General features: G+C 36.6%; 2 protein-coding genes across 2 annotated transcripts; both read left to right on the top strand.

The window, feature by feature from the left end:
- Positions 1-7877: 7877 nt before the first annotated feature.
- LOC141686560 (elongation factor 1-alpha-like) lies at positions 7878-8533 on the top strand. The gene is made up of 2 exons (XM_074491585.1): positions 7878-8036; positions 8186-8533. The coding sequence occupies exons 1-2, from the start codon at positions 7878-7880 to the stop codon at positions 8531-8533; spliced, it is 507 nt and encodes a 168-aa protein (XP_074347686.1).
- Positions 8534-9739: 1206 nt separating this feature from the next.
- LOC141683445 (uncharacterized) lies at positions 9740-12989 on the top strand. The gene is made up of 4 exons (XM_074488176.1): positions 9740-9878; positions 10781-11297; positions 11487-12344; positions 12424-12989. The coding sequence occupies exons 2-4, from the start codon at positions 10794-10796 to the stop codon at positions 12847-12849; spliced, it is 1788 nt and encodes a 595-aa protein (XP_074344277.1). The 5' UTR covers positions 9740-9878; positions 10781-10793; the 3' UTR covers positions 12850-12989.
- The last annotated feature ends 282 nt before the right edge of the window (positions 12990-13271 follow it).

Below are 13271 nucleotides of genomic sequence, written 5' to 3'. Positions count from 1 at the left end.
GCATTATTGGCATGCATGTTCAAAAAATTAAATATATTTTTTTTAAAAAAATAAATAAAATATTTTAAAATTAATAAAACACAAAATATAAATATGTTTTAAAAAACCGTATAAAAATGTGATAAAAGGGACCTATAACAACATTATGGAATTTTGGGTCTTTCCCCTAAATTATGATTTTAAGGGCCTTTGCCCCTTTATATTGAGATGTCTTCATAATATACAGGGTGGTTTTTTTTCTTATTCATATGTGGGTTTATTTGGATTGAAGTTGTAAGTGATTTTGTTTATTCAAAGCAAGTTTTCTATAGCTATATCGATTGTTTATATTACGTGATTATGTTGTGTTATTCGTTTTTATATATGTCGCAAATCTATGTTTAACATTGGCTGTCATGTACCGAATATGATCGTGTGTGATATTTTTTTCAGGTTTTTTGTTGATAGGACGACAGATGCATCTAACTTTGACGATGATCAACCTTTTACTTTTAAGGAGAAAAAGGTTCATATTAAAATTGTAGTTATTGGCCAAGTTAACTCCGGAAAATCAACCATTATTCGCCATTTGATCAACAAGCTTTGTGGTACTGATAAAGATTATAGTGAAGGATCGGGGAATGAGGCTGTTGAGGCGAACAAGAAGACGTTTAAGTATGCTTGGGTGCTTAACAAGCTCAATGCTGAGTTTGAACGTGGTGTTTATATAGTACTAACTCAAGTCAAACAACAGCTGACCTGAAAAGTCAAGAGAGTGAGCTGGCAAATAAGAGTAGTGGAAAGTAGTTTTGACAGCTGTTAGTTAGTTGCAAATTTAGAGATATAACCTTTATATGTAGAGGTCATATTAGTCTATATATAGAGTGCTCAACTTAAGCTTGTAATACAGATTTGATATCAATCAAAATCACAGTTATCTTTTTCTTCTTCAATATGCATATATTCTGAGATGGTATCTGAGCATAATCTCGATCATCTAGGGTTTCAATTACATCATTTCTCATGAACAATCGCTCTTATTCCGCTGCAACTCGAGCTAATATCGTTCACACTGCTTTATTTGTTCCGACGAACATGACGAACGCATCGCTTCAATGGCGTCTTCTTCAACGTCTTCAACAACATCTGTTTCCACAGTTATTGATGTGAATCATCCATTTCTCTTACATAATAGTGATAATCCAGGTATGATTATTGTCTCTCAACTCCTTACTAGACACAATTATCCGCAATGGAGTCGTGCGATTACTCTTGAGTTATCTGCTAAACTCAAACTAGGGTTTATTGATGGATCTCTTATTAAACCTGAACAAACTTCTGCTCTTGATGCTATGTGGAAACATTGTAATAATATGGTTGTATCGTGGTTGTTGAATTCAATTACTCCTGAGATTCGAGGAAGTGTTGTTTACGTGAATACTGCAAAGCTAATTTGGGATGATTTGGCTGTAAGATTTGCTCAGAGCAATTTACCTAGGGGTTTTCAATTAAAAAGGAATTGATGTCATTATCTCAAGGTTTTATGTTTATCACTACTTATTTCACTAAGTTTCGATCTCTAGTCGATGAAATGGATGATTTGTCACCTATTCTTCGCTGTATTTGTGTGGATAGTACTTGTCAGTCTGATTTTTCTGGAAAACTGGAATTGTATGAACAAATTCACAAATTGAGTAAGTTCTTAATGGGACTCGGAGATCAATTCACTGCAGTGAGGGGGAAATTACTGATGATGAAGCCTTTGCCTAGTTTAAGTCATGCATACTATTTGTTGTTACAAGAGGAAGTGCAAAGGGAGTGTCATAGTCGTACTCTTGTTGTTGAGAATGCTGCAATACATGTTAAGACTAATAAAAACAAATTCGGAAACAATTCTGCTACTGGTACACGGAAGCCTAATGTTACCAATGAGCCTCAGACTCTCTTATACTGTGATTTCTGTCATCTTAGTGGACATTCTAAAGAGAAATTTTTCTGTCTTCATGGATATCCGGAGTGGCATCGATTATTTGGACATCCTAAGCCTAAGCCATGTTCTACTACTGTTGAGTGGATTTTAGATTCAGGTGCAACTGACCATATTACATGTCAGTTACACTTGTTAATTGATCCTATACCAATGCAAGCTAACTTGTACTTACCTGATGGCACAATTACATCTACTACTCATTGTGGATCTGTGAAATTGACCAGATATTATGCTTCAACAAGTTTTGTGTGTACCTAACTTCAAGTGCAACCTTATATCCATTCCTAAACTGACAACACATTCTAACTGTCATGTTAGTTTCTCTATGAATAAATGCATTATGCAGGCCCAACCCCGGAAGAGGATGATAGATATTGGTGAGCTCTCTGGGGGTCTACACAAAATTCTGTCATGGCATCTAAAGTCTGCTTCTACTGTCAACCCATATATTACCCTGTCCGTTCAACAGTCTAGTGTGGATCAATGCAAGTTATGGCATTCAAGATTGGGGCATCCTTCCACTCCATTTCTTGCTCATTTAGAGATATTTCCTAAGTGTGATACTACTTTGTTTAAAGATTGTAGTGTGTGTCATCAGGCTAAACAAAACAGACTAGTCTTTCCTACTAGTACTTCTACAAGTAGCTCTTTATTTAGCTTAATCCATTGTGACCTTTGGGGGCCTTACAAAACATGTACTCATGGCAAATGTAATATGTTCTTGACTATAGTGGAAGATTTTTCTAAGAATACATGGGTGTTTTTTATTGTTGATAAAACTCATGTGTTTTTGTTGATCAAACAGTTTATTACTTATGTGCAAACACAGTTCTTGTTACTATTCAGACTATACGTACTGACAATGGAATGGAATTTATCAACAAAGATTTAAGTACTCATCTGCTGAATTTAGGCATTATTCAGCAAACATCTTGTCCATATACCCCTCAACAGAATGGGGTTGCTGAGAGGAAACATCAACACCTCCTGAATGTTGCCAGAGCTCTCAAAATTCAAGCTCATATTCCTGATTCTCTTTGGGGAGATTGTTTATTAACTGCAGCTCATTTAATCAATCGTACTCCTTCAAAGCTTTTAGATTTTAAGTCTCCATATGAAGTGTTGTTAAAAAAGCCTCCTAACTATGATGAGCTCAAGGTTTTCGGTTGTTTGTGTTACATGACTCAAGTTGTTGGTCCTAAAGATAAGTTAGCTCCTAAAGCAGTTAATTGTGTTTTTCTTGGCTACCCGTTTGGTAAGAAAGGTTATCGGGTTATGGAGATGCAAACCAGGAAAACTTTCATTTCCAGGGATGTTTATTTTGTGGAACATAGTTTTCCATTCTTGGATTTGTCTGCTTCGCCATCTGCAATTATTAATCCTGTTATTGCTGGTAATTATGGATCTGCATCTACAGATCATGTGGTGGTTCATATACCATCTATAACAGAAGAGTTACCTACAGTTGCATCTTCACTAGATAACTCTTCCACTATTGTTCCATTTGGCCGTCCCACTCGACATCTCACTATTCCTACCAAGTTTGGTGATTCTACAGGTCTTCCATCTTTTCTTTCTACTTCGGATAAAGTTGTTCATGCTGTTACATATCCATTACAAAATTACTTATCGTATCATGTGTTTCGACCTCGTTATGCCAGTTTTCTTACTGTTACAGCTAATGTGCCTACTCCTTATACTTACGCACAAGCTGTTAAGTACCCTGTATGTAGTGGAAAGAATGAACATGGCTATCATTTATAGAGAGGGAAAGAGTATCTGTGTGATGCAATGACATCCCACATTCTCAATAGCCAAGAGGGAAGAAACCATGAGGTTAAAGGAAGAAGCTAAAAAGTTGAAGGCTAACAAAAGAGCACAAGCAAAGCTTGAAAAACAGCTAAAATCAAGTCAGACTGAAGAAAAGAAGAAGATTGAAGACAAGATTGAAAGCAGAAATGTGGATATGAGGAATATGCTTGGTGAGGATGTGGAAGAAAGAAGTGAAGAAAGAAAGGAATGACCTAAAGGGAATAGAAAGAAGGCCAATGCAAAAAGGAAGATTGTAGATGAAACTGAGGATACCCAATCAAAATCCAAACCACCACCTTCTATTCCTGAACCTGTTGTGGCTGATCTCAATATAAACATCCATGGTGAAACAATCATTCCTAAAGAGGAACCTATTGATTGGGCCACCATCAAATTGTCCACCTTCTTAACTACTTCTCCACCACCAAAGAAACTGAAAAGAAAATCCAAATCAACACCTCCCCCAACCTCAAGTAAATTCACTCAGAAACATAAACCTAAGCCTAAGCCACAAGCCTCAAAGGATGATTATGTTCACATTTGTGACATAAAAGAATACACGGATATTGAACTCTACCTGGATGAGCTGGAGGAAGTAAGGGGAATAAATGCCTACAAACAGCTTCTAGAAAGGTTAGTGTTCAAGTACAAAGGAAATGGGGAAAAAACTTGGCCCCTTTACATAATTCTGGATGAAGGCTATTCGACCTTGATTAGAGTCTACTTAGCTATCAAAAGAGATAATGGCTTTACCAGGACTGCCAAAACTGAGATTCTCAACAAGATTGCCAGCATAAGGAAGACTTGGAGGGAGTCTAATTCCTTGCCTAGAACATTACTCATCCCTGAGCATGGAACTACAATTCATAAGTCACCTCATTGGTTGATGGAGTTCAGAGACAATAAAGGATTCAGAAGATTTTTCAGACTTGAAGACCAGCTTAAGATTGCCAGTAATGAAACTCTCAAGGACATGCAATCTAAGTTGGATATCAGTAATGAAGATGAAGCTGAATTCTACAGACAACTCCAACTCCAAGTAGAGGAAAATGACAGGAGGCTAGGGAAGAAAACAAGGGAACAAAGGAAAAGAAAATGATCTGCTCAGTCTAAAGGAGCATCCTTGGAAATAATGTAATTCTTCAATTCTATCTCAGTACATACACTTTTGCAGTACTTTTGAATTTCTACTTGATTTCAGCACATATATTTGTTAAGTGTTTTATTATCATCAAGTCAAACCTAAATTTATGCCTACAATTCCAGTAGACATAAATAGGGGGAGATTGTTAGAAATATATGTATTAGTTTGATGATAAGTTAAGTAAAACACTTAAGTAGAAATATAGTGTTTGTAGTCTCGACGGATAAGACCACTTTGGCTATCCGTTGATGGAGTAACTTTACTTAGAAATAAGTTTAGTATTGTAGCACATTTCAGTTTCTGTATTTAAGTTGTAATTCTTAGAAGTTGTGGGAAATTATAAGTCATGTTGACTACTAGTAGATATGCAAATAGGAGGGCTAATTGTAAATATTTCATGCCTTGTAATTTTGTATAAATGAAGTAGTATCAACTGATAGATTAAAGGCCTTCAACGGATGAGAAACAAAGCTTCAACGGATGTCTCTAAAGCTTCAACTGCTAATGCATCAACGGATAAAGCTTCAACTGTTAATGCATCAACGGATAAAACTTCAACTGATAAAGCACCAACGGATGAAAGTTTCAACGGATGCTCAGTTCAATAGCAGTTGACAGTGACAATTCATAAGCTGACAGAGGCACATGGGTTGACATAGACAATTGGAATGTGGTAGCCTCTTGGAGGAATCAAGAAAATGCAACATTTCCATTCTGGTGCAAACAAGGAAGTATTCAAAGATTCTAAGATTATCCTAGATTGCATTGGATAAAGAAATGAAGAAGAAACATGTGAAGAACTTTTTTAATTTATATTTTTATTTTTGTCTTCACTTGTAAACTTGGTGATATATAAACCAAGTTGCAGCTAGTAATTAGATGAATTTTCCAGAGCTGTTTAGAAAAATATAGAGAGAAAATCATCTAGTTTGTACTAGGACGCAGCTGTGATCAATTCTTTGAATCACAGATTTTCTGAAATACACATCTCTGGTGGAACAACAAATCCACCAAAAAAGTTTTTAAATCCTTTGTGTTCTTTACATTTGTGTCTTGAATATATATCTGTCTGCACCTGCTCAAAGCTATTCACACACAACTGTTCATCAAACACTTAGCCTTTGAAACTGCTCAAAACTTGAAAAAGTTTTGAGATTTACATTCAACCCCCCTTCTGTAAATCTCATTGCTAGTTCCTTGGAAATAACAAGGCTCGTCTTGTAGCCAAAGGATTCACGCAAATCGAAGGTCTCAATTACTTTGAGATGTTTGCTCCATTGGTTAAAATGACCACTGTCCATATTCTATTAGTGTTTGCTACTGTTTATAATTGGCCTCTTCACCAAATGGACGCCACCAATGCGTTTCTTCATGGTGATCTTCAAGAAGATGTTTATATGCGCTTGCTTCCTGGTCTATCTCAGTTAACTGGTAATTCTTTTCCAGCTGCTGCTTCTGTTCCATGGGTGTGCAAGCTTATCAAGTCGATTTATGGACTTAAACAGTCCCCTCGTACTTGGTATTTAAAACTTGCTAATGCTCTTGCTGGCTTTGGTTTGAATCAATGTCCTGTTGATCATAGTCTGTTTACAATTCACAAAGAGGGTCATTTTGTTGTTGTATTGGTATATGTGGATGATCTCATAATTACTGGGTCATCCCCTACTCTTATTGCTCAAGTGCAGGCTTTCCTTAAAATAAAGTTTAACATTAAAGATCTGGGGCATATGCACTACTTTCTTGGGTTGAAAATTACAAGGTATGACTCTGGTATTTACTTACATCAGCAAAAATATTTCCTGGACATTCTTAAGGACATTGGTCTTGAAGCTGTTAAACCCTCGTTGATTCGAATCGAACAAAATCACAATTTACAAAAATCTAAATCTTCTCTGCTAGTGGTTGCTGATGTTAAAGTGTTTCGATATTTTGTTGGATGTCTTATCTACTTAACTATCACCTGTCCTAATATCAGTCATGCCGTGCATACCTTAGCGCAATTCATTGCCTCTCCTTTACAAGATCATCTAGATGTTGCATTTCGGATTGTTTGCTACTTAAAGCAATCTCCTGGTCAGGGTCTTTTATTTCCCTCCAGCAACGACTCGGTTCCTCGTGCCTACTGTGATGCAGATTGGGGGGGGGGGTTGTGTCAACACCCGGTGCTCATTAACTGGTTATTGTGTGATGTTGGGTAATGCTTTAGTTTCATGGAAATGTAAAAATCAAATTACTGTTTCTAAATCATTCAGTGAGGCCGAGTATCGTGCCTTGGGGATACTACATGTGAGCTTTTGTGTATCACCTCCGTTCTTCGTTCTCTTAGGCGTACTATTACTGCTCTCATTTCTATGCATTGTGACAATAAGTCTGCGTTGTACATTGCCTCTAACCCGGTGTTCCATGAGCAAACGAAACATATAGAAATTGACTGTCATTTCGTTCGTCAAAAGCTGCAACAAGGTTTTATTGAAACATTTCATATAAGTTCCGCGGAGCAACCAACTGATTTTCTTACTAACCCATTGTCATCTCGGCAATTAGCTTATCTTCTGTCCAAGTTGGGGGTTTCGAATTTATTCTCTCCTCCCAACTTGAGGGGGATGTTACAGTATATAGTTCTAACTCAAGTCAGACAGCAACTAACCTGGAAAGTCAAGAGAGTGAGCTGGCAAATAAGAGTAGTGGAGAGTATTTTTGACAGTTGTTAGTTAGTTGCAAGTTTAGAGATATAAGATTTATATATAGAAGTCATATTAGTCTATATATAGAGTGCTCAGCTTAAGCTTGTAATACACATTTGATATCAATAAAAATCACAGTTATCTTTTTCTTCTTCAATATGCATATATTCTGAGAGTTACCATTGATATTGCCATGTGGCAGTTTGAAACCTCGATGTATTACTACACGATTATTGATGCTCCTTGACATCACGACTTTGTTAAGAATATGATTATTGCTACATCTGAGGCTGATTTTGTTGTCCTCGTAATTGACTCCACTATTGGTGGTTTTGAAGCTGGTATTTCTAAGGGAGGTCAGACTCGTGAATATGCTTTGCTTGCATATACCTTTGGTGTCAAGCAAATGATTTGTTGTTGTAACAAGGTGAATCCTAACTCCGTTTTTATATTATTGATCTTCATACAGTTTAACCTCAATGAAGTAATAATCAATAAAGTATACGTTAAAATAATATTTTTTCTTCGTCTCAAGTACCATATTACTGTAACATAATGTAATGTTGTTTTCTATAGATGGATGCCACCACCCTTTTATATTCTGAGGCAAGGTATAATGAGATTAAAAAGGAAGTCTCTTCGTGTTTGATGGAGGTTGGGTATGACCTTAATGAAATTCCTTTTATCCCCATGTATGGATTTGAGGGTGACAATATTATTGAGAGTTCCACAAGACTGTCTTGGTACCGGGGGCCAACTCTTCATCAAGCCCTCAAGTTGTTAATTGAGCTTAAATGTCCCTCAGACGAACTCAATCATCATCCACTACAGGAAGTATACAAGACAAGATCTGTGAGAACTGTGCCAGCAGGAGGAGTTAAGACTTGTGTTCGAAAGCCCGGAATGCCCGGTTTAACGTTATAATGCCCAGTTTAACTCTTGTATATTCATAAGGGCATTATAAACGTTACCCAGTAATTAAATCCTTAGACAAACAGAAGCTAGATTACTGTATAAGATTTAATTTGTTGATTTTTGTAGTAGCTAGGAACTTTATTGTTCTTAGATTGTAACCAGTTAATTTATTTACCAGAGTGTAGCAACACCCCTCGCGGATTTATATATGAATATATATTTCCCCGAATATCTTGTGTTCCTCGTTTTACCGTTCCAAATACTATTCAACTCAAGAACACAGAATCAATAACTGAACACTAAATTTTATATCCGCAAAGATTCAAAAGAATTTTTTAATTTAGTGAGAATCGTATTCAACTCCCTTCTATGATATTTCGGGACCTAACACAAACTTTAACGAGAGAGAGAGCAGAAAGCAAAGATAGAGAGAGAGAGCAGCTAGGCGAGAGAAATGAGTGAGATGAGAGAGTGATGGACACATTTCTTGAGTCGAGGAGAGATAGATGAGTTTTTTTTTTATTTTATGTGAGCGGCTGGAGTAGTATGGGGCCGAGGTATATGTTTTATGTAAGAGCTTGCAGACCCTGAGGTCATTCTCATGCAACAACGTTGAGTTTAAGACAGATATAATACAAGTATGTGTTATTTTTGTAAATAGAGGGGCAAATTTCAATTATTATAAAAATGATAATACAACATCATGTACATTACTTGAGGGTAACCTCAGAGTTTTCTCTTTATGTTATATGTTAGAATGAGTTTAATTTTTAATGTTATTTTAATTTTGATTTTATTTTTGAAAAGGTGGAAATGAGGAGTTGAAATGTTGCTAAGGTAAAAAATGAGGAGAAACTTTTGAGAGTGAATGAATTATTTGGCTCGCTGGATCAATTTTCTAAAACAAACTTACAACATCAGTTGGGTTAAAAAACCGATATTTATCTTGTTAAGGGAAACTTTGCGTGAAAACGATCGTATCTTATTCTATTTTACTATGTATTTGTTCAATTTTGATTAATGGATTAATTTCATGTCAAAAAAAATGTCATAAGTATAATCTATTATATTTAATTATTTGTAAGTATACATAAATATAAATATTTATCTAACAATATCCATAAAAAATAAAAAATAAATAAGATTATTAAATTTTTGTACACAAAAAAAATTAATATTGACAAATTATTCACGAGATGAAATGACAAACGAATCGTCACTTCTAGTTCTAGTAATACGATCCCCCCCTTTCCTTTGAAACAACAATTGTGCTTGAGCCCTAATTTCCCACCGGCATCTCTTTCCATTGGCGACCATAGCCTTCTGTCATCTCCTTGACTAGTTTCTCTTCTGGGTAAATCATCCTCTCTCTCTCTCTCTCTCTCTCGCCCCCTCTCTTTCTCCCCCTCCCTCCCCTCTCTCTCTCTCTATCTCTCCCCTCTCTCTCCCCATCCCTTCCTCTCTCTCTCTCCAGCTCCCTCCCTCTCTTTCCCTCCCTCTTTCTCTCCCCCTCCCTCCCTCTCCCCCGCCCATACGCACATAATTATAACTTGTAATCAGAAAATTACTATAATTTATTGTTGTCATTAACTTTATATTGAGCTGTATTCATTATATAATGTTTTTTTTTGAAATAAGTTGATTTAGGATCCCTAACATAATAACATTGTAGTCTGGTGGATTTTTGGCTCTCTGATTGTGTGTATTATGTGATTATGTTGTGTCATTAGTTTTTATATGATATGTGGCAAGTCTATGTTTAACATTGGCTTTTGATTAATATGAAACTCAGAAACTGTCATGTACGGAATATGATCTTCTGTCATTTAATACTATAGTTGATTGTGGGTCAAGTATAAAAATACCGGATATAATACACATCCGGTGTTAGGGTCTCAGATTATACGCATTTAGAGTTTGAGTAACTAGCAAACACGCCACGCAGATCAGGTAAAGTGAAGTTTATGTATTTTGAAAAAAATGAGATGCAAGTAGAGATTGCGTATGATGTAATTATTATATTCACTGGACACACAATTGGAGTTTGGGTATTCCAAGTTACGCATTCCTGATGGGGTTATTATAGCATTTGCAGAAAGCACACATTTACACGTAGTCTAAAACCAACTTCATTTATCAACTTCATGCCTTCTGGGTATTAAAACCGATATTTGAACCTGCTCTCCAGATAATTGGTAATCCTGTTCTTGTTAATAAAAATGTTATTTTTTATATTTTTTCGTTGATTGTTTCCAGGTTTTCTGTTGATATGACGACAGCTACATCCAAGTCTGACAATCAACCTTTTACTTTGAAGGAGAAAAAGGTTCATATTAAAATTGTAGTTATTGGCCAAGTTAACTCCGGAAAATCAACCATCATTCGTCATTTGATCGACAAGCTTGGTGCTACTGATGAAGATTATATTAAAGGATTGGAGCATGAGGCTCCTGAGGCGAAGAAGAAGACATTTAAGTATGCCTGGGTGCTTAAAAAACTCAATGCCGAGTTCGAACGTGGTGTTACCATTGATATTGCCATGTGGCAGTTTGAAACCTCCAAGTATTACTGCACAATTATTGATGCCCCTGGACATCGTGACTTTATTAAAAATATGATTATTGCTACATCTCAGGCTGATTTTGTTGTCCTCGTAATTGACTCAACTACTGGTGGTTTTGAAGCCGGTATTTCTAAGGGAGGTCAGACTCGTGAACATGCTTTGCTTGCTTATACCCTTGGTGTGAAGCAAATGATTTGTTGTTGTAACAAGGTGAACCCTAACTCTGTTTTTTATATTATTGATCTTAGTACAGTTTAACCTCGACGAAGTAATAATAAATAAAGTAATAACCTCGCGTTAAATTAATTTTTTTTTCTTGGTCTCAACCATATTACTTTAAAGAGGTTTAACTGTATTTTGGGTTTTGATTAACATGATGTAATGTTTTGTCTTCTATAGATGGATGCCACCTCCCCTTTATATTCCGAGGCAAGATATTATGAGATTAAGAAGGAAGTCTCTTCGTGCTTGATGGAGGTTGGGTATGACCCTCATAAAATTCCTTTTGTCCCCATTTATGGACTTGAGGGTGACAATATTATTGAGAGTTCCACAAGACTGTCTTGGTACCGGGGGGCAACTCTTTATCAAGCCCTTGAGTTGTTAATTGAGCTGAAATGTCCCTCAGACGAACTCAATCGTCATCCACTTCAGGAAGTATACAAGACAAGATCTGTGAGAACTGTGCCAGCAGGAGGAGTTAAGACTCGTGTTCGAAAGCCTGGAATGATTGTAACTTTCGGCTCATCTAGTCTGGAAACAAGAGTTAAGTCTAACAATCCACTTTTTGCTACGGAGGAAAAGGTTCACATCAATATTATAGTCATTGGCCATGTCAACTCTGGGAAATCAACCACAACTGGTCACTTGGTCCACCGGCTTGGTCGTATTAGCAATCACTATCTTCAAAGATTGAAGAATGAGGCTACCGAGGGGAACAAGAAGTCATCCAAGTATGCGTGGGTGCTTGACAAGATTAAGGCTGAGCATGAACGTGGTTTTACCATTGATATCTCCTTATGGAAGTTTGAAACATTGAAGTACTACTGCACTGTCTTCGATGCCCCTGGACATCGCCACTTAATCAAAAATATGATTATTGGTACTGGTACATTTCAGGTGGATTGTGCTATCCTCGTAATTGACTCCATTAGTGGTGTTTTTGAATTTGGTTTTTCCGAGGAAGGTCAGACTCGTGGATATGTTTTGCTTGCTCATACCCTTGGTGTCAAGGAAATGATATGTTGTTGTAACAAGGTGAAAGCAAATTCTGTTGTTAATATAATCTATTATCTTATTTCGGGTTTTGATTAATATGGTATGCTTACTCCTGTAGATGGATGCCACCACCCCAAATTACTCCAAGGCTAGGTATCTTGAAATTAAGAAGGCAGTCTCTTCCTACTTGAAGAAGGTTGGGTATGAAGCTAGCAGAATTCCTTTTATTCCTATTTCTGCACTTGAGGGAGACTACATGATTCAGCGGTCTGCAAGACTGTCTTGGTACAAGGGTCCTACTCTTTATGAAGCTCTTGACCATATCGACGAGCCTAAAAGACCTGTGGACACACACCGTGGTCTTCCACTTCAGGATCTGTATAAGATCCGAAATATTGGAACTGCGCCAGAGGAACGAGTTGAGAATAGTACTTTAAACTCTGGAATGGTTGTCACATGTGGCCCTTCTGGTCCGACAACTGAAGTCAAGTCTCTCGAGATGGATCTCGAGTCTCTTCTTGAGGCAGGGATGACGCTGCTTTAATTTCTGGTACTTAAGTCGTGGCACTTTTGTTGGAGTAATTCAGAGCAAATGTAATTCATATAGTTCTACTTGAATCTAAACGATTTGACTAATTAAAACTACTCGCAAGTTAATTATGCATTGAAGTTATGTTTACAATTTGGGCACGTTCTTTCTTAATCTGTTCTTGGTGACTGTAAAATTTTTGTACTGTTCTCTGCAGCATCCGCTATAATATTTGATTGTGGTGTAGAAAAGCAGCAGAAAAATCTGTTTTTACTAATAAAAGGATGTGATTATACGGTAGATTGATCTGCAAGTCTTGCAGGGTCACAGTCTGTAGTTATAGTATATAATGTATCCCTTCTTTGAAGCAATCTTGAGTTCATTATAAGGAGTGAAAAGCAAGTTTAGTTCATTTCATCATAGTATAGCTATCTTCG

Source organism: Apium graveolens, chromosome 9 (genome assembly GCF_009905375.1).
Source record: "Apium graveolens cultivar Ventura chromosome 9, ASM990537v1, whole genome shotgun sequence".
Classification (NCBI taxonomy): Eukaryota; Viridiplantae; Streptophyta; class Magnoliopsida; order Apiales; family Apiaceae; genus Apium; species Apium graveolens.
Note: the sequence above shows the minus strand (reverse complement) of the source record. Positions and strands in the feature narration are given on the sequence as shown.